Below are 20,138 nucleotides of genomic sequence, written 5' to 3'. Positions count from 1 at the left end.
ATTCATTTAGCCAATGTTTGTTTCCTCGAAAAATTCACAATAAACAATGTCCTTTCTATAGAACCATAGAAAATTTCCGTGTTATCAAAAAATCTCCTGCAGTATATAAACAGTTTAATCTCAAAGCGATATAGAAAGATACACTTGATATGATCTGCATATATATTGTGTAGTAATGCATGATGTGCAGATACGCATATATAATAGTACAGGTGTTGTATGTCGCGTTCACAAGGTAACTAACTGTGATATATCCCTAGCAACACATTGAGCATTAGCGCGTGTAAACCTAGATACAGGAAATTATGGTAGTTTTAATATTTAGACCTTACAATGAAATATAAGTGGAGGTTTACGTTTTACATTTTTTTGATTTGGTAAATGACGCAATTTTATATAAAATGTCGAAAGCGCTACCGTGTCGACACGTCTTTAACAATCCGTACTAAAACCACATAAATTCACATAAAAACATGTTATACATCGCTCAATTGGGAATTGAAAACGTTTTTCAGAGATATTTACAAATATTGTTTATTTTAACGAAGTTTGTAAAAACGTTAGTTTGAAATCGAATTTTTGACTGTCGGCCATACCCTTGCCATATTTTGGCAAAAATGGTTCCAATGGATGCAGAAAATGAATTTCCGTTAATCAAAAAAATCAATAATTTGTTTTTCACTCTATTTCTCTTTAAAAATTTCAGCATCTAGACATTATAATTACCTTTTAATTTGTAGGATAATTTCTGTCACTGAGTGCATTGAAAATAAAATGATTTCGGCAACTTTACACATATCTGAATTTTTTCTTTTCATCAAATTGAAATTTTGTATCTTATAATATTATGTCAAATTAATATATGTTAAAATTCATTTGTGTAAATTATAGTAGCATAAGTCCTCAGTTTAATTATTCCATCTCGACCTGGGCAGTACATTTCTTGATAATTCCAGCTATTTTAATAAGGATTTAAATTTACTTGAGAGTAAAAATTTTGTGTAATGTATATAATCGATAGCCAAGTATATTTTCAATTTGAGTGTAATTTTTTTTATATTAAAGCAATGAAAGCATGAAACATTCAATGGAATCAGCCGTCGATCGATTATGTCCTACCGATTGCTACAATCGATTTAAAACATGAAAAATCGATCATCGGTAAAGTCATTTTCAAACACACCTTTCAAAGCTATTTTCACACGAACACACCTCAAGGGAGGCCACTTTACTGTCTAGTCGCAGACTGGTACGCAGACGACATGGAAGAAGGCATAAACACATTTGTCCATCCAGGGGACAAAACAAAATCAAAAGTATGGAAATACTTTGGCTTTCTGAAAGTTAATATGACGGGCCACCCATCAAATCCAATCTAAATATGCTATCTTCCATCTGCCGACTTTGTCGGAAAACTTACAAAAACAACGGAAAGTTAAAAGAATAACCAGTCAACCAGAGATGTCAACCCGTTTACAAAATTTTGTCGGAGAACTCGTAGAGCTATAAAAGTGATTTGATCGAATATTGATAAAGATCTATATGAATTAAAAACAATATTCATTCTAAAGATAACTTGCCAGGCAAGGTTATGTACGCCCACTAGCAGCTTTGATTTTAAATCAAAATATTTGATAGTACAGTAACAATTACCAGTATTAAATATTCAACCTTCAGACATACACTTCTTTTGAACTTTTTGAGGCGATACTGAATAATATTAACAAGTTTCATCAAAATTGTCAAGAATTGAGCCTTCAAGAACAAGAGCAATAACTCATACTAAATATTTTCGGATTTTTCTGATTTTCGATACAGATCATCCTTGGGTGATAACAAAAATTCACACCAAGTTTCGTCAAAATCTGTCAGGAATTGAACCTTCTAGAGCGATTACGAGCTAAAAATTGAGCGCGTTTTCAAGAACAAGGGCAATAATTCATACTAAATATTTTTTCTATTTTTTTGATTTTCGATAGGAATCATCCTTTGGTGATAACAAACATAAGTAAGTAAGTGCACCAGTCAGCTGCTCTTGCATTGTCGATCATATGATGAGTATTTCGATATTTAGATTAATACGTAACGAAAAATAAGGTTATGGCTTTCAGGGCTGCGTTATGCGAAATGGTTCAGCAAAATACTAAGTATTCCTATCTGTAGACCTACTTAAGAACTGTTTTTAAATATCTTTCTGTTTATACTTAGCTGAGGATGAAACCAGACATCATAGCTTTTCATAACATTTTTATATTTAATTACATTAGAATAGATAATTTGATACAATTGAGTTCGTTGAAAATCATAAAAAGGCTGCAGTAAAAGCGTCATTGGTAACAAAATTATTGGTCTGATACTGGATTGTAATCTGTCCCGTCTCANAATTCAAAAGATTTGATTGGTTGATTATAAATACTAATAGACCTATATTATCCTAACTCGAATCTAAAATACTCCATGAAAGTCCGTTTCCCGACGTTTAATCGTCTGTTAAGGTGCTTTGCTAAATTGCCCCCCTCGATTGCACGTTTGCTCCCCCAGGAATACTGGTCAGGCTACGGGCCTGCTGCTCACTGACGATATGTATTCAATGCTATATAATATTGACTATTAGTTCTCTAATGATGCATTTCTTTATCAGTTTAAACAAATAATAGTAACTTTCGCTGAGGCTTTTTAATTGCTGTTATCATATGTCCTATACTAAAAGAAACCCGAGCAAAATCTGTCGATAAATACGGACACTACAGCCCATTTCCGGTTTCTTACTATCTCACTTCCGGTTGAGCAGAACATAGCCACGAGTTAGAAAACGACAAGAAGTCCGTTTTTCAATACCTATTTCTGGTTCCGAGAAATAAGCTCCTTAGTGGACGAAAAAAAATAATAATAATCGTTACGAAAAGTCCGCAGAACGGCCTGCAATGATAATTAAAAAATTAAGGATAACAATACAGCTTCGAGTTCAACTCGAAAGCTGTGAAAAAAACCTAGAACTGTTCCTTTAACAGTACTGATGAAGGCGTGTTACGACAAACAGAAACACAACGAAGGAGTACGAATTCCATTATACCCATGCAAATTAGATAAAAAAAAGTCCGTACAAGCAAGACAATTGTCAATTCTAATACACACCTGGAAGAAATTTGAATAAAAAGTAAGGAAATTGGTAATGCACATGCGCATTTAAAAATTAGATTTTCCCATCAAATTAAGAATTGAAGTATATACATACATATCAAATAAAATGATGAAATTTGGATGAGAAATAAGAAAGTTGGTAATGTGCATGCGCATAACAAAAATTTAATATTGCCATCAAATGTAGAATTTGAACCCGTTCTTGGTGTCTAATTGTACATTTTTAGGGTCAAAAAATCCAATGGTTTATGTTTCAACTGTTACCAGGTTGAATTTCAAAGTGGCCACTATCATAAATCAGCAATTGTTGATATTTCTGCATCTATGTGAGCTTTAAACTTTTTCTTGGTACCACAATCGTACCACAACACTTCCACTTCTTTTCTCTAGAGCATTTGGTCAACAGATCAAAGCCACTAAGCAAATAATGGTATCAGCTAGTTCCTTCAAAGCATGACACAGAACTCTTTTCATTACTTTTGCAAGCAAAACAAAGAAAATATTTGGATGAGTTCTTTAGGGTAGAGAAAAGATATTGACTTACCCAAGGACAGATTCCATTGGCTACACACAAACAGCGGGAGACCGACATCCGAATGGTGATACATACAACAGATACATGGGGTGTAGACATACGTATCTCCACAGTGGATGTTGCCATTCTGGTCATCGCACTGGCCCAAGAGCGACATCAACAATTGCATGAACTCTGGCTTTCAGAGTTCGTAAAAGGCAGAATTTGGCGCTACATAGCAGCATATGAGGGAGATTGCTGCAGAACTACGACCTGTCAAAGGTATACTTAAATTGTTTCATGCTGTTACAGACTGTGATACGGTATTTGCAACCTATTCCGTGGCTTTGACCTGTGGATCAAACGCTCCGTTGTAAAGGATTGGAAGTTTTCTTTGCCCATGAGGACATTTTTCACAGTCTCAGCTGCTGTTTCACCAGCAGAGCAGTACTCCTATCTCGAAAATAGTTCTCCATTCCCAGTAAAAACATCACCTGAGACAATAGTTACTTGAAAGACGTATACTTGAGGTATACTGTTTGAAATGGTCTATTAAAGATATTTTTCTAGTCGGAAACGTTTCCAAACATGGACAGTCTATTTCCATTACATTCATATTTTACGAAATATCATTCATATATATTTTACGAAATATAGATGCAGATAATGTAAACCAGTTCAGAAGCTGACAGATCTGTGTCAAACAGGTTTAGTTTTAATTCAATGTGTTATACATGCCGACTGCATTGCAAATTAATGCAAAACTACACGAACCTCTGTCCACTCGATGGCTCCATTGTTTAAATCGAAGTGACCACTCTTGTCTATCTGTACTCTCTGGTAATAGAAAGTAGAAACAACGATTTTCATAAATTCTTCGACCTTCCGTGTAAAAATAGCACATACTAGCCGATTTTTGAAGAAACGCCGATTTTTCGGCGTCGAAACGACATTATTGCATTAGTGTATGTTTATTTCCATTTAATTGTTGTTTCAATTTTAAAAATAAACGGTTCCTTTGTTCTACAAACTGACCTTAAACTATATCCGCGACACAAAAGTTTCTCAGCGGCATACCACGGACCCTATACAAAATAATCTTGAACCTTAAATTCGCTGGGAAATGTCATGAAATCGCGTTTCCGGGTGTCTTATTCTCAAATTTTTCTTGTGGTGATCCCACAGTATTTTTACAAATAAACTTTAAATTCGCCAGGAAATTTCTGGTAATCGCGTTTCAAGGAGTCAAATTTTCTCGAATTTTCTGGACGGGGTCTCCAGATTCAGAAAATCGTTTTTTAAACGTGCAGTTTTTTTCCACTAAACATAGCAAATATTCCCCAGTTTCAGCAGTAAAAATATTTGTTACAATTTCCACATCTGTTGGAACCATTATTCTCCTATATTCAGATTCTGAAGATTTTCATTTCATATATTCAAATTATATTCCAAACTAACTGCACAAACAATACTCTGTCTAGAGACTAAGTCTGCATGCGGTGCTTGTGCTTTCGTAACATTAATTAACCGCAATATGACAACCTAAAATTCCCATCATCGCTGTTCGCCTGAACTGAACATTAGGCCTAACAGAGAAAGATAGGAATCATTTTGGAAAATATGTGATATTTACAGCTCCAATGGCAACGCCTGTTATGGCTTTGATTTCATCTATTTATCTATCAATTTCTAAATATTTACACTAGCTTTTGTTTTGTCGATTGGACTGATGCAAATTTGTGTGTCGTTTATATCACAATAAATGCCATTGCCTCTTCACCAAAACATTAGGCGTAGTAATTTTAATTAATAATGTCGTTATTCATTGACGTCATTGTATCAAATATATAAACTGACAGGCAAAAGAAAGTTTTCATTTTAAAAATCGTTGTATAAAAAGCAAAAAAGCTGGTACAGGTTTGAACCCTAGCAGCAAACATTTGCCATAATTCAACGTTATTATGACCACAATGCAGACTATCGAACGCAACTCTCCAATTCGTGCATGCATAAAAACGTGCAAAACGCGATTTTGCGACATTGGTCCAAATGCACGTGCACGATTTCGGTATAAATATCGAAATTGGGCAGAACAGGCATTCAGTAAGGGAAAAACCACCAAAAGTATGCCAAGACATGCGCAAGCGCAACGAAATACACCGAGCGGTACGGCCAATATGAGGGCTTTTCAACGACAGATAGCTAGAACCTTCAACTGCTCCCAGACCACCATCAGCAATTTGATAATCCAGCTCCAACAGACAGGACAGATCCAAGACTGACAAAGATCTGAAGACTGAGGGTGTCAACACCAGCCGACGACCGCTACATCCGGAGGATTCATCTTCGAAACAGATGGGTGACGGCGGCGTCGACGGCAGCAACAGCACTAGGTATGCCATCAGCAGCCGAACAGTCCTTTGAAGACTTCGTTGGATTACGAGCCTATCGACCCTTTCGTGGAATGGCTTTGACCCGTCTACATCGTCAACGCAGACTACATTGGGTAGGAACTGTACGCCGATGGCAGCGACATGTCTGGGCGAGGGTGCTCTTTACAGATGAAAGTCGATTCTGTCTGTTCAGGAACGATGGCAGGGTTCGAGTTTTTCGACGAAGGGGAGAGCGACTGGCGCCAAACTGCATTACAGAGGTTCACCCGTTTGGAGGTGGAGACGTCATGGTATGTGGTGGAACAGGAACCTGTTGACGTTATCCGCCGCCTGACGACGTCAATGAGGAGGCAAGTGTTTGCGTGCATGTTTGCCCAGGGTGGCCAAACTCGTTATTGATGACGTTTTGCCTGACTACTGTCATGGAATATTCTCTTTATGCACTTTTGCAATGAACTTTGGTTTGTGTAATTTTTAATTTTGACCCCTTGACTCTTCCTTTGTGTATTGCGGAGAATTGAATATCGGTATTACAATGCATTTTCATTCTAATTCAATGAAATTGAAATCTCACATTTGCCTTTGTCTTTGGTGTGTGGCCAAATGAAGTCGGTGAAAACTTTCTTTTGCCTGTCAGTTTATATAGGCCCTGTAGACAATGTAAACAATAATGTCGGTAGTCCCAAACGTTGAAACGTAAAGAAATAGGCCCTACTTAAATTCATACTAAAGTCTTTGTATCAAAAATAGAATGTCTTGAAAACGTAAATATGAGCAATAAACTGTTTTTTTTTTCCAGCCAACCCCTGTCCTGATATACAACCATAACCGCCAGAGGGGAAACAGTTTATTGCTTAAAGAACGAATTCGGAATATACTTGGTGGGATTTTTTTTTTTGCAGGGCGTTCGTAAAACGAAAATTCGTTGCATACTTTTTTTTGCCGAAATTAATCGAAAAATACTATTTCGGTTGTTATTTGGCGGATTGACTTAAAACTTACATGGTGTAGACCGCCAGCAAAGTGGAATAAAAGCACACATTCAAAATTTTTTCATAACTTCCGGTTTCGATGTTAGTACTTCCGGTGGCGTCACTTCCGGTGGAATTGATTTATGTCAAAAGTAACATATGCATTATATTACCATCCTTAATACAAACCTTTTAAACTAAAAAAAATCGTACCGGAAGTAACATGTTTGTCGCCATATTGGTTTGCCTCATTTTTGTCCAAATCGATTCCCAGAATTCATTTTTAATCCGATTTGCGTAACGTTTGTGTCAAACGATCAGTTTAATGTTTGTCTACAAATGATAGGAAGCATAATTTTGATTTTCGGTTTTGCCTTTTTTGTACGACCGGATTGTTTTTTTCAAAGTTTGAAGGCGTATATCTCATGACCTTGACCTTTGATGACCTTCATATTCACTGTGATGATAATTTGTGACCTTGTCTATCTGATGACCTTTTGACCTTTGGGGTCAGATACCTATTTCCGATTTTACAGGGGTCTAAATATGGACCATTTTGAGCCTTTAAAGTGCTCTATCTCGGTCCCTAATAGAGATATGGCAATAATTATTTCGATTTTGTAATGTAGAGATTCTCAGCTTTCCATAGATATATAACTTGCATACCTTACATGAAAATTCAAAACTCCATTTACTTAACATGGGGTTATTATTAGATAAATCGGTTAATTAGATTAACCTGGCTGTCAACCCCAACAGAAATCAAATTTTAAGTTGTTTTAAAGATACCCTCCCTTTTATATTTCTTAAAAATTATCTTTGTCCAGTTATGGTATAAAATTAAGCTCTCAGGTGGATTGAATCATGTCATATTTTAGTTTAAGCTCACGGCAGCATATTGAAGGTATACCTCCACTTAATTTACTAACTTTCTTATTTCTTATCCGATTTTCATCAAACTTGGTATGTATGTGTATAATTAGATTCTAAATTTGATGGAATTATCGAATTTGCGTACTGCGCATGCGCATTGCTAATTTTCTTATTTATTATTCGATTTTCATCAAACTTGGTATGTATGTGTATAATCAAATTCTAAATTTAATGGAATTATCGAATTTGAGTAGTGCGCATGCGCATTGCCAACCTTCTTATTTCTTTTCCGATTTTCATAAAACTTGGTATGTATGTGAATAATTCAATTTTCAATTTGATGGAAATATTAAATTTTTGTTGTGCGCATGCGCATTACCAACTTTCTTATTTCTTATTCGAATTTCACCAAACTTGGTATGTATGTGTATAATCCAATTCTAAATTTGATGGAAATTTTTAATTTTTGTTGTGCGCATGCGCATTACCGACTTTCGTATTTTTTATCCGAATTTCACCAAACTTAATATGTATGTGTTTGATTCAATTCTAAATTTGATGGAAATATTGAATTTTTGTTGAGCGCATGCACATTACCAATTTTCTTATTTCTTATCCGGATTTCATCAAACTTAGTTTTTATTAATTGACAAATATTCTTTTATTCCTAGTCAATATACTTTAAACTCCAGGCACTTTTGGATATTTGCATTTAGAGATGCAGAAAGGTATTTACATAAAATAATTGCAATAGACCATCTTCGTATGTACCTGAATGTCGTAACCGCCCTGCATCAGTACTGTTATTAGAACAGTTCTAGTTTCAAATTCGTTTTATATCAAATTGCATTTCATAACTCAATTCTCTATTTTGTACAGCACCATAAGCCTGCCATTAAGCCAAAAGATTTGGGACGAATTCTAAAATCATCTGCTGAGTTCATATAAAGTTACAGTCGTCATGTCAGGTAGGTTGTACGTGTAAGAATACATTTTATGTACGACACACGGGCAAAGGGCTGTATATTTATACCCTACAATATGTCAGTCTGTAAGTGTAAGTGTAGAAAGTTAGATTGTTATCATGTGCAGATAGATGAATAGGGCACTCTCGCAGTTTCGACGCCTTTCCCTCCCCGTTGAGCTATTGATTTGAAACTTGAAACAGAGGGGTATTTATATATGTCCTGAATATTCACAGCAAATTTCAGACAGTTCCAACGTTTCCTTCTATCTTAAATTAATTTTCAAAGTGATGTACTGACCGAAATTGGCGAAATGGCAGGGGGCGTAACTCTTTTGTTTAGTCGTACTTGCCTTGCCAAATCATTCAGTCTGAGTCATTTCGACCAAATTGTCAATTTTTCACAGCGGCGTAACGGCTGTAACCGCAATCATTTTCGTTATGCTCTCAAACTTGTCATAGTTCTTTGCCGTTTGACGCTAACGTATTTATTTGAAGATTTTCAATGAGATAACAGAGTAATGCATTCCGATTAATTTAACATAGCACGGGTGTATGATCGGCCTGAAAATTGCTGTGAGTAATCAAGACACATTAATAAGTCATATTACAAGGTTTCGTATCGATATCGTGATTGGAAGTGCTTGGGGTGTGATGCAGCAATAGGAGCATAGTTGCATGACTTAAGCGATTGATTTAACATTGGATCGGTCGGAAAATTTTTGTGAGTAATCAGAATGCATTACTCTGTTATCTCATTTTGAATCTTCAAATAAATACGTTAGCGTCAAGCGGCAAAGATATATTACAATTTTGAGAGCATAACGAAAATAATTGCGGTTACAGCCGTTACGCCGCTGTGAAAAATTGACAATTTGGTCGAATTGATTTGGCAAAGCAAGTACGACTAAACAAAAGAGTTACGTCCCATATACGTCAAATAGACGGACTCACTCCACTAATTCATTTGCCATCTCTTCCCATGTTAAAACACGAAATTCAACCTTCTATAACTTTTTCCAGAAATCTCGTTGAAAGCTTTCCAATATGTCGAATGAAAGCCTGACCAATTCTCAATGTCTCCTAAAAATTCAATATATGATGACCATGAAAATTTGGAGCTACTAAAATTGGTTTTACTCATTTTGGCACTTCACAAAACGACTATTTTTAGAATTAGCCTTCCGCCTTTAGGTCGCTCATCATCTCTCCAAATCTTAAAGATAATGCAATTTCAGACATCAAATTCCAAATCTAGACCAAAAATTACCCCTAAATAAGCATGCAAAAACCCCAAAAGGGAGAGAGAAAGAAGATTTCTAAAAACAGTCTGGACTGCAGTCGTTACAATCATAAAATTTTTAGTGGAGTGAGTCTACATGTGCTTGTCCAGAATTATCTGCGTTTGAAGGTTACAATCATAAAATGTTTTAGTGGAGTGAATCCACATGTGCGTGTCCAGAATTATCTGCGTTTGAAGGTTAAAATGACGACTCGTCAATTTTAGATGCTCTGTGTTATATAGAAAAGACATATTAGATGTAGTCAGTAAAATTCCTAGTTTGAAGTATTTTTAAAGGAATTGTGCAATTTTCTTACAGTACTTCTGAAGACTATTTAGATAAACACTCTAATCAACCCGTTAACTAGCGCAACTAGCGTCCGCCGGTCCGTCCGTCTGTCAACATTTGCTTGTAAACGCTCTAAAAACTAGAGTTTTTGATGGAATCAAATGAAATTCGGTATGTGTATACATGTTCAAAAAACGAAGATCAAGTTCGAATTGGAGCTATTTTCGACCGTTAGAAGCAGAGTTATTGCTCTTGCCCCCAAAATCTTGAATATGCTATTACTCTTTTAGTTTTCAGCCGATTTTGATGAAACTTAAAATGGATATTATTGGACCTAAATCGAAAGGTTTGAGAAAGTTAAGTTTACTTCTGATTAAATTTAAGGCTTTTTCAAAATGTAGGCCTCTTACGTCAGTTTTAGAGTTATCACCCTTTAACCTCTATACAGTAAGTGCTTCTATCAACATCAATTGCTCGTAAACACTCTAAAAACTAGAGTGTTTGAAAGAATCAAATGACATTCGGTATATGCATACATATTCATGAAACGAAGGTCCGTTGGTCTGTCCGTCCGTCAACATTTGCTTGTAAACGCTCTAAAAACTAGATTTTTTGATCGAATAAAATGAAATTCTGTAGACATATTCATAAAAGGAAGATCAAGTTCAAATTTGAGCTATTTTCGACCGTATGAAGCAGAGTAATTACCCTAGCCCCAAAATCTTTAATATTTACCATCCGCATGCCGCGGTGGACGTATATGGCTGTGGTCCACTATCTTGAATTTGGCAGTTGCCTTTCTGCAAAATGCTCTAGATTTAAATAAAGACAATTTGGTATCCTTGTTTTTTGTTGTTTGATACCATACAGTTTTATTACTTTTCAAACAGTATTGTAACCGGTGATGTTGATTTAATTTTCAGGTTGGACATCGTATGTTAAAACTGCAGCAATTGTAACTGGAGCTGGGGTAGCGTCTGTAGTGGCTGTTCCCGTAGTGTTAGGAGCTCTTGGCTTTACTGGAGCAGGAATAGTTGCTGGAAGTTTTGCTGCAAGTGCTATGTCAGCGACAGCCGCGGCTAATGGAGGTGCTGTCGCCGCTGGAAGCACAGTAGCTGTTTTACAGTCAGTTGGTGCTGCTGGATTAGGAATCGGTACTAAAATTGGATTAGGGAGCGTCGGGGTTGGTGTTGCGAGTGGAGTTATGAAATTATTTAAAAAAAAATGAAGTTCTATTATAAAGGCTAATAAAGTTTTCCTATTCTGACATCCTTGTTTATCATTAAATAGATCAAGCTCATTTTCAGAGTTGAATCAAAAATGTGCCTGTAGCCTATGTAGAAAAGAGAATGAACAGATAAAGAAACGTCGCATTTTTTACGCCCACATGAAATGGGGGGCGTATATTGCCGTCACCCACGTCCGTCCGTCCACAATTGCTCGTAAACACTCTACAAGACACAATTCTTGACGGAGGAACCCTATTGAAAATCAGAATAATCGAAAAATATTTAGTATGAGTTATTGCTCTTTTTCTTGAAAACGCATTCACTTTTTAGCTCAATTTCAACCAGATTTATCGCCATTTAATATCTTGCTTATTGCTTACATTATATTTTGGTTCATGTTTCTCCCCTTTTTTGGTATATTTTGATTTATCTTCATTAAATTGCATACAAGATATAGTTTAGTCTACCAAAAGTTTCAATGGGGAGTTCTACTAACATCAGTAAGTCCTGTATCGTCTATAGAGTTACTTTTTGTCTCTTTTTTGCATTGTTGAACGATACGTTCAGTTCCACATTATACTTTTGTTTTATTTTGATTACACGTTCTGGCGATATCGAATCGAATCCAGGTTCCTCCTCGACGAAATTATACGATAAAGATAAATTATCTCTTTCCTCTGAACACGAGGAGGATTCGTCATAAGCTCGATCAATTTTTTGATGAATCTCATGATCACCATGTTTGTGCTTTTACCGAATCTCACCTTGATAATAATATTTCTGACCAATTCTTTCTAATCTATTTTCTTTTCCATATTGCAAGGACAGAAACGGTCGTGGTGGCGGTGTGCTTTTGTATATAAAAAATGATATATTCAGTAATCGTAGGCTTGACCTTGAGTTGCCATCTGTGGAAGGTATTTGGGTTGAAAGTTATCAACAATCCATAGTCCTCCAATCAGGACAAGTGGAACTGTATGAAGTTCTTTCTAGGAACCACTGCCACTCCCCCACTCCCACCTCTTGTTTTAAATGGGGCTTCAGTTGGACGCTGATAAAGCCCAATTATTTAATACTTATTTTGCTAGTATATCGAATGTTACGCCAACTAGTAACCTACCCGATTTTAAAAATCGAACCTCGTCTCAGATTTCTCTGCCAATAATTTCTGAGGAGGAAATTATTGGCCTCATAAAATGCTTGAAAAATAAAAAAGCAAATGGCTTTGATAAAATCAGTAATATTATCCTTAAAAATACTGCATCTTCCATAAGTTTTCAACTACTCCTATTTAACAAATCACTTGAATCTGGTACATTTCCAACCCTATGGAAAGAAGCGAGGGTTATGCCCCTTTATAGAAAAGGGGAAACCTGGAATGTAAGTAATTATAGACCAATTTCACTACTAAGCTGTATCAGCAAATTGTTTGAAAGAGTAATCTTTAAACATTTGTATAATTATTTTCACATTAACAAACTTCTAAATCCTTACCAATCTGGTTTTAGACCGGGTCATTCGACGGTTCACCAACTAATTAAGATTTACAACGACATTCTAGTTTCAAATGAAGAAAATCAATTCGCTTGTTTCGCATTTTTCGATATATCTAAGGCCTTTGATCGAGTGTACCATCCTGGTCTCATTTTTAAATTGTCAAAGTATGGAATATGTGGTAAATTTCTTGACTGGCTTTCAAGTTACCTGACAAATAGATTTCAACGTGTATTTGTCAAAGATGCCTTATCACCAGCTGAAACTTTGAACTCTGGTGAGCCTCAAGGTTCCATCCTAGGCCCCTTAATCTTTCTCATTTATATCAACGACATTCAAGACGTTGTTCAAAATTTATCGCGTTTGTTTGCTGATGATACAGCAGTTGGTTGCAAAAAATCACTCATTTCTGAAATTGAACTATCTATGAATGAAGATCTTTCCAAATTGTCGAAATGGTCCAAAGACTGGCTTGTCAGTTTTAACCCTTCTAAAACCAAAGTAGTCCTTTTTTCAACTAGACCCCCAACCCAATTACCTAATTTGTTTTTTGGCCAGGAGCCTTTAGAAATCGTTCCTTTCCATAAGCATCTCGGCATTATATTTTCGAATGATCTAAAGTGGTCAATACATATCGACTTTATTTGTAAGTCGGCATATAAACTAATCGGTGTGTTACGGAAATTAAATATACCCTCAACAGAAAAACTCTTTTGAGTATTTATTCGACATACGTACGGCCTCGTGAGGTGTGGGATTGTTGTAATTTATCTGACTCAGACCATCTTGAGAATGTCCAGCTTGAGGCTGCAAGAATCATAACAGGCCTCACGAAATATTCTAAAATCGAATCATAATATTACCAACCTGGATTGATAAAACTATCTGAACGTAATATTATAATATTGTGCACAATAGAGCGCTAAATTACCTAACTAATTTTAACCCCCGCTGATGCTACTCCTAAATTTTATAATCTCCGCAATTCGAATGATATCCCGATCCCCTATTCTCGTACTACTGTTTATCAACGATCGTTCTTTCCGTCTACCATCCATGATTGGAATTCATTAGACGCCAATTTAAAAGAACCCCCTTAATAAATTATTTCAAACGCAATCTTAAAAGCCGTTTTTTTTTCATCAAATTCAGCCCCAGTTTACTTTGGTGCCGGAGATAGGAAAGAGAATATTTTATTAACTCGAATTTGTCATAATTGCAGCGGTTAAATGCTGATCTTTTCAAAATTAATGTAATTTCCAATCCTTCTTGTAGATGTGGCTACCATAATGAAAACTCATTTCATTACTTTTTTAATTGCCCGATTTACCACGCTCAGCTTAGTATTTCTATCTAATTTGTCTGACTATGATATTAATTTAGAGTTGATTTTGTGTGGAAATCGTACTTTCTCTGTCGATACTAATATTTCCATTTTAAATCATGTCCATGAATATATTAAAGTCTCAAAACGCTTTTCATAATCAAGTATTATCGTATAACTAATTTTTGTACATTATTCTCTGGTTGTCGGTTTATTTATATATTTTTTTCCTTTCTATTAATATATATAATTTCGTTTCGTAAGATTCCATAGTTGTTTTGATCGATTCCCTTCACTGTTAGACTAACAGTGTTAGTATAAAGTTTTGTTTTCATGTCTTGTTTATATATTGTTTATAACTTTGTAAGAAGAAGATTTGTCCTAAGTTTTTGAAACTTGTATCCAATCCTGTTGAGTATTTCAATAAAATATGTTTAAACTAAGGCACAATTCTTGACGGATTTTGACGAAACTTGATGTTAGTGTTCGTAATCACCCAAAGATGAACCCTATTGAAAATCAGAAGAATCGAAAAATATTTAGTATGAGTTATTGCCCTTGTTCTTGAAAACGCGTTCAATTTTTAGCTTGTAATCACTCTAGAAGGCACAATTCTTGCTGGATTTTGATGAAACTTGGTGTGAATGTTTGTAATCACCCAAAGATGAACCCTATCAGAAGAATTGAAAAATATTAAGTATGAGTTACTGCCCTTGTTCTTGAAAACGCTTTCAAATTTAGCTCTTAAACACTATAAGGCATGATTCTTGCTGGATTGTGACAAAACTTGGTTTTATTATTCAATCCCGCGCTGAAGATTGAATATTTGCCTTCTAAAGTTTTCACGAGCTAAAAATTGAACACGTTTTCAAGGACAAGGGCAATAACTCTTACTCAATATTATTCATTATCGCCCTAAAGAGTTCAAAAGAAGTGTAGTACCGGGTACTGAAGGTTGAACCCTATCGAAAAAAAAAATACAAAAATGTTTCGTAGGATTTTGACCGCGTGATTGAAAACGCTTTAAAATTTTAGCTCTTAAACACTAAAAGGCATGATTCTCGTCGGATTTTGACAAAACTTGGTTTTATTATTCAGTACCGCGTTGAAGGTTGGATATTTGCAAGACGCCGAAACCACACCTTCAAGCTTGACAACGCTCGTCCACACGCTGCCATAGCCTTCCTCCATCAGCATAACATCAGAGTAATGCCATGGCCCCCCAGTCCCTTATACACAATAGAACACTTGTGGGATGACATACAAAGACTACTGAACCAGATCCAACCGCTTCCAAGATATGCAGCAGAGCTCAGTGCAGCTTTCCTAAGAGTCTGGGCGCAGATTCCAATGCCGTCTGTAAATCATTAGTGCCACTCCATGTACACAAGATGCCGGGCCGTTATCAGCGCACAAGGTGGACAAACTAGATATTGACTTTCAGCCTCCATCTGTAAAGATCAGTGATCAGAACCTTGATATAGCAATAACTTGAAAGACACTCAAACAATCCTTTGGGTCAAATGTGGTTGTTTTCTGGCAATTATATATTATTTTATTGAAATTTGAATAATCAATGCACTATTTTCTTTGCTTTGCGACGTTTCTTTATCTGTTCAGTATATATAGGCCTGTACAATATATAACCACCCACAACGTGATATACTCTATCTGATGAAATCGGTTATAAATGGACAGGTTCGTCATTTTGGGGTGTTGATTTGAGTCTTGATTATATGTAAATAGCCTTCAGAAGTGTTAGAAATGAACGAAAATACTATTGTCTGAGTAAAAAAAGAAATTTCCATTATTTTTCAGAGAATTGCGTTATTGAAAATATAAATATAAGCACACATTATGTCTTCAAAATTTGATTATACAGAGGACATTTTTCAGACAAAATTTGGGATTTATTTTTGGTTGATATTTGTAGGAGAGAAATGTGTTTCTTTTCAATGTAAACTGACAAAAAATTATACTTCATCAACGCAAAGACATTTTAAGACTAAAATTTCTTGAGAGAACACTCTAAGACGTACGATTATGACACCACCACAGAGTAGCCAAAATTTGAATTCAGCCTCATTGCAGTTGTCCCCCCAGTCAGTCTGCCTCCTATTTGTTACCCCAGTCTAGGAAGGCTCGCACCGCCACTGCTTACAAACCTGGGATTGTACTAAAAGGTAATACACTCTCATGTAAATTTAGGTTACAAAAAATCCCATGACTAATAATGGGCAGCAAATAAAATACCGTCCATACCAAATTTGCCAGTGAAAGGGTTGCTATGGTTAATCAATACAAAAATCTAATTGGGTTTTTATTTTGGCTCTAATTATTCACAACCGGGAATTTTACAAAATTTCGGACAAACTGATTTAGCCGATGCAGGGTCGTTGCATAATCCGTAATCCATAAAGAACTGACAATCGTAGCCTGGTTTATCCACACATTGTAAACTAGATGATGTAACTGTTTGAGTGGATTGACGAATTGGTGGTGTGGACTTGGTGTCTGGATCTGAAAGGAAAAGTGACTTGGATTTGCATAATCTTAAATGTATACAGTCAAGTAACGTAATTTCGTGCTAACCTATTTTTCGTGCATCTCCAGAAATGATTAATAATTTACATTTGCGACCTCGCGTGACTTCCGCATTTAATTGTTTTGATAAACATGGGTTTTCTGTACAATATCAGCTAGTAGAATGAATCCACTTGTTTCAAGCAAGGTAAAATTTATTAATGTCTACTTTGATAAATACAAAATGGCGGATTTCAGTTATTTCCAATTTTTTATCGGCCGAATTTCCTTATAATCGCAAGCTGTAATCGGCATTTCAAGTGTCGTCTGCTAGAATGTAGTCTAACAATGAAGTCACGTGATCAACTAGCGAATTCCGTGTCAGCAGAAAAATTCTATGGAACACAATGTGTGCCATATTGTTTTGTTGTTTCAATGACTTTTAGCAATATATTACTCTTACGTTTTACTTATTACTTTTACTTTACTTATTTTGTCAATCACTATTTTTTTTCAAAATCGTTGGTATTTCAAGGAATTGTCACTAGTTATAATGAATTGATATTAAAGATAAATACTAAGAGAAGTTAATCATACCACTGGGTATCCATACAACGTGTTTTTCTCGACTTATTTATAGATCAAACTTGTACACGACATAGGGGACGCATTTTGTCGCCATAGTCGAGTTGGTTACTCATGAAATATGGGTCAAAGTGTGGGATTCACAAAGAAAATCGAAACAAACCAAATTTTAATTATTTTGTAGAATAGACGTGTCGGTATCAAGACAAGTCTGAAACATCTTACTTTCTGACAGGCCAGAAAAATTCCTTCTGTAATGCCATTCGGTAGTCCTCGGAAGTTCCCGTAAATGTGAATCGTGTGGAGCACTATGCAGAACTTTGACTGTAACTCTTTGATGTTTTCAGGTGGTGTGAAGTAATGAGCAGAATAAAACGAAATAAAATATGAAGAAAAAAAAATATCATATACCTACCGCATAATTTACAATAATTTTTACAATTTTTACCAGACCAATGAAAAAACCTCTTACAGACTGCAGGTCCATACAAATTACAGTTGTCAATTAAATCTAGGCATGGTAAATCTGTTAATTAAATTATTAAATACATGTATAATGAAGGGGGGGTAGATAATAATATGTAGATTCCAATAAATGGGCCGTAGCTCATTCAATTTGAAATAAATGAGGATCTGAATAGAAGTTTTCTTACCGCATAAACCACAGAATTTGCGACAGTTGTCTTTTGACCAGTCTGGATATTTGTGACAAACATTAGGCGTAGATCTATTGTACTGATGACAGTTCAGTATGACGTCTATACAAATATGTTTTGATAATTCTGAAACGGAACATAAAGCTATTTTGTGTTTTGTAAGATATGGATAAATAAAAAGGGTTTATGAAGGCTATATTAGCACATATATAGACGCAGTATTCCTTTTAAGATAAAATACATTTTTGTACCCACCTTTCCTTCCACATATCACTATTTTCATTACAGATTTATCAAGCTGAATCCAGCCAAGCTAAAATAAAGAAACCTCTATGATGATGACTCAAGACCGAAAAAAGAATGTAGGGTATCAAAATAACCTGCAAATTACCAGTTCGGGCCGAAATTACACGTGATCAATTTATTTAAGGTAGAGAAGTTGTTCTTCCTCCCACCTACCCTTCCCCCCTTCCAGCCTTTAGCCTACATCAATTAACCGCAAGTAAAGATATATAGTAATATATTGCCTGTGAAGTATAGTTGACATGGTACCAAGTATCGTCATGTAAACCACTCACAATATCTATGACCTCAACACAGGTCTTAGTTGGAATGGTGAAATTATCAGCATCACCTTTTACTTGGTATTCTGTATTTAAACAGAGACAATCTAAAGCTATAAAATATATGATCTTTTAATGGCATATTAGAAGCACAAGATGTAGATAAATAAGACAATTTAATAATATATTATATTCCTGGTGACGGTGTGAGAACCACATTGAAACGTTGAAGTAATAAATATACCAGAAGTATCTATCCATAAAATTGTCTTATTTATTTATTTATAAAGTATATGGTTAAATAATCTAATCAATCTACATTAAAATTCAGGTCTAGATATTTGTTTCCTTTATTTCCTGTGGGCTAGGCTACTAAATATATTCTAAATATGACAACATTTTCCACTTTCCGCAAATTTGACCCGATAACAATGTAATTTATACAAATTTATAAAAATCATTAGAGTTGGGCTCACATACAATAAAACTCAACTTTCGAAATAAAAACCCCATTCTTCACAGTCCCTAAAAGAACAGAACAACATTTGATAGGCGAAAAAAAAAATGTGTTCAGATCCTTGTTATGAATGAATTGACTCACAGAAAATATAATATAATTTTGTCAGTGTTGAATGCGACGTTGAAAAAATATTCCTTAACACAGAAAACTGCCATTGTACCAAACTAAATAGTTGAACACTACTATTCCATATGAGCAAAAATTTACGGGAAACAAAACGTTTAATTTGTCTGACACATCCAAAAAAGTCAAAATCAAAATGTCGCCCAAATGTTCGACAAATAATATATGAACCACGTCACCCGTTACATCTTTTTTTTACATGTAATATGTACCTCTGGTAGGCCTACTTACAGGTAGCAGCATAGACTTCATGTACCGGTACAGCTAACTTCAAAATGAAAATTGTACAAAGAACTGCGAATTTAACCATCTTGAGAACCTACTGGAGTAGGCCTACTTTTTACAGATTAAATTTATTCAAGATAAGATAAGGCGCTCACCATTTCAGAAGGTTACTTATACTATTTCACATTTTTCGATGAGTGAGTTCACGTAGAGTAGAGGGACAATATCAATTTATAATATGCCTCATTTGTTTAATAATATTAGACATCGAAAAACCTAAAAAACACACACACACTTGGAACATGGCTCTGAGCAACTCAATACAGGTACGGAAATTAAATCGAACCAACATATTATTCGGTTGAATGCACCGGAAGTTGATCGAATGCTAAAAACAAACCGACTGTGTAAATAAATAGACTTGTTCACTACAAGGAACAAAATAGAACATTTTTAATAATTTTCTTTT

The 20,138-nt window shown here is 35.3% G+C and overlaps 2 protein-coding genes across 2 annotated transcripts; one reads left to right on the top strand and one right to left on the bottom strand.

Moving 5' to 3' along the window:
• The first annotated feature begins 8,712 nt into the window (after positions 1 to 8,712).
• LOTGIDRAFT_237812 (hypothetical protein) lies at positions 8,713 to 11,696 on the top strand. Its single transcript, XM_009047877.1, has 2 exons — positions 8,713 to 8,860; positions 11,351 to 11,696. The coding sequence occupies exons 1-2, from the start codon at positions 8,854 to 8,856 to the stop codon at positions 11,653 to 11,655; spliced, it is 312 nt and encodes a 103-aa protein (XP_009046125.1). The 5' UTR covers positions 8,713 to 8,853; the 3' UTR covers positions 11,656 to 11,696.
• Positions 11,697 to 16,782: 5,086 nt separating this feature from the next.
• Positions 16,783 to 19,757, bottom strand: LOTGIDRAFT_237811 (hypothetical protein; the record flags this gene model as incomplete). The annotated part of the gene is made up of 6 exons (XM_009047876.1): positions 16,783 to 16,994; positions 17,998 to 18,108; positions 18,236 to 18,364; positions 18,494 to 18,551; positions 18,766 to 18,914; positions 19,676 to 19,757. 6 exons carry the CDS (start codon positions 19,752 to 19,754, stop codon positions 16,810 to 16,812), a joined length of 711 nt encoding a protein of 236 aa, XP_009046124.1. The 3' UTR covers positions 16,783 to 16,809.
• Positions 19,758 to 20,138: the final 381 nt, after the last annotated feature.

This window comes from Lottia gigantea (genome assembly GCF_000327385.1).
Source record: "Lottia gigantea unplaced genomic scaffold LOTGIsca_118, whole genome shotgun sequence".
NCBI classification, from domain to species: domain Eukaryota; kingdom Metazoa; phylum Mollusca; class Gastropoda; family Lottiidae; genus Lottia; species Lottia gigantea.
This window is presented reverse-complemented; position numbering and strand designations above follow the sequence as displayed.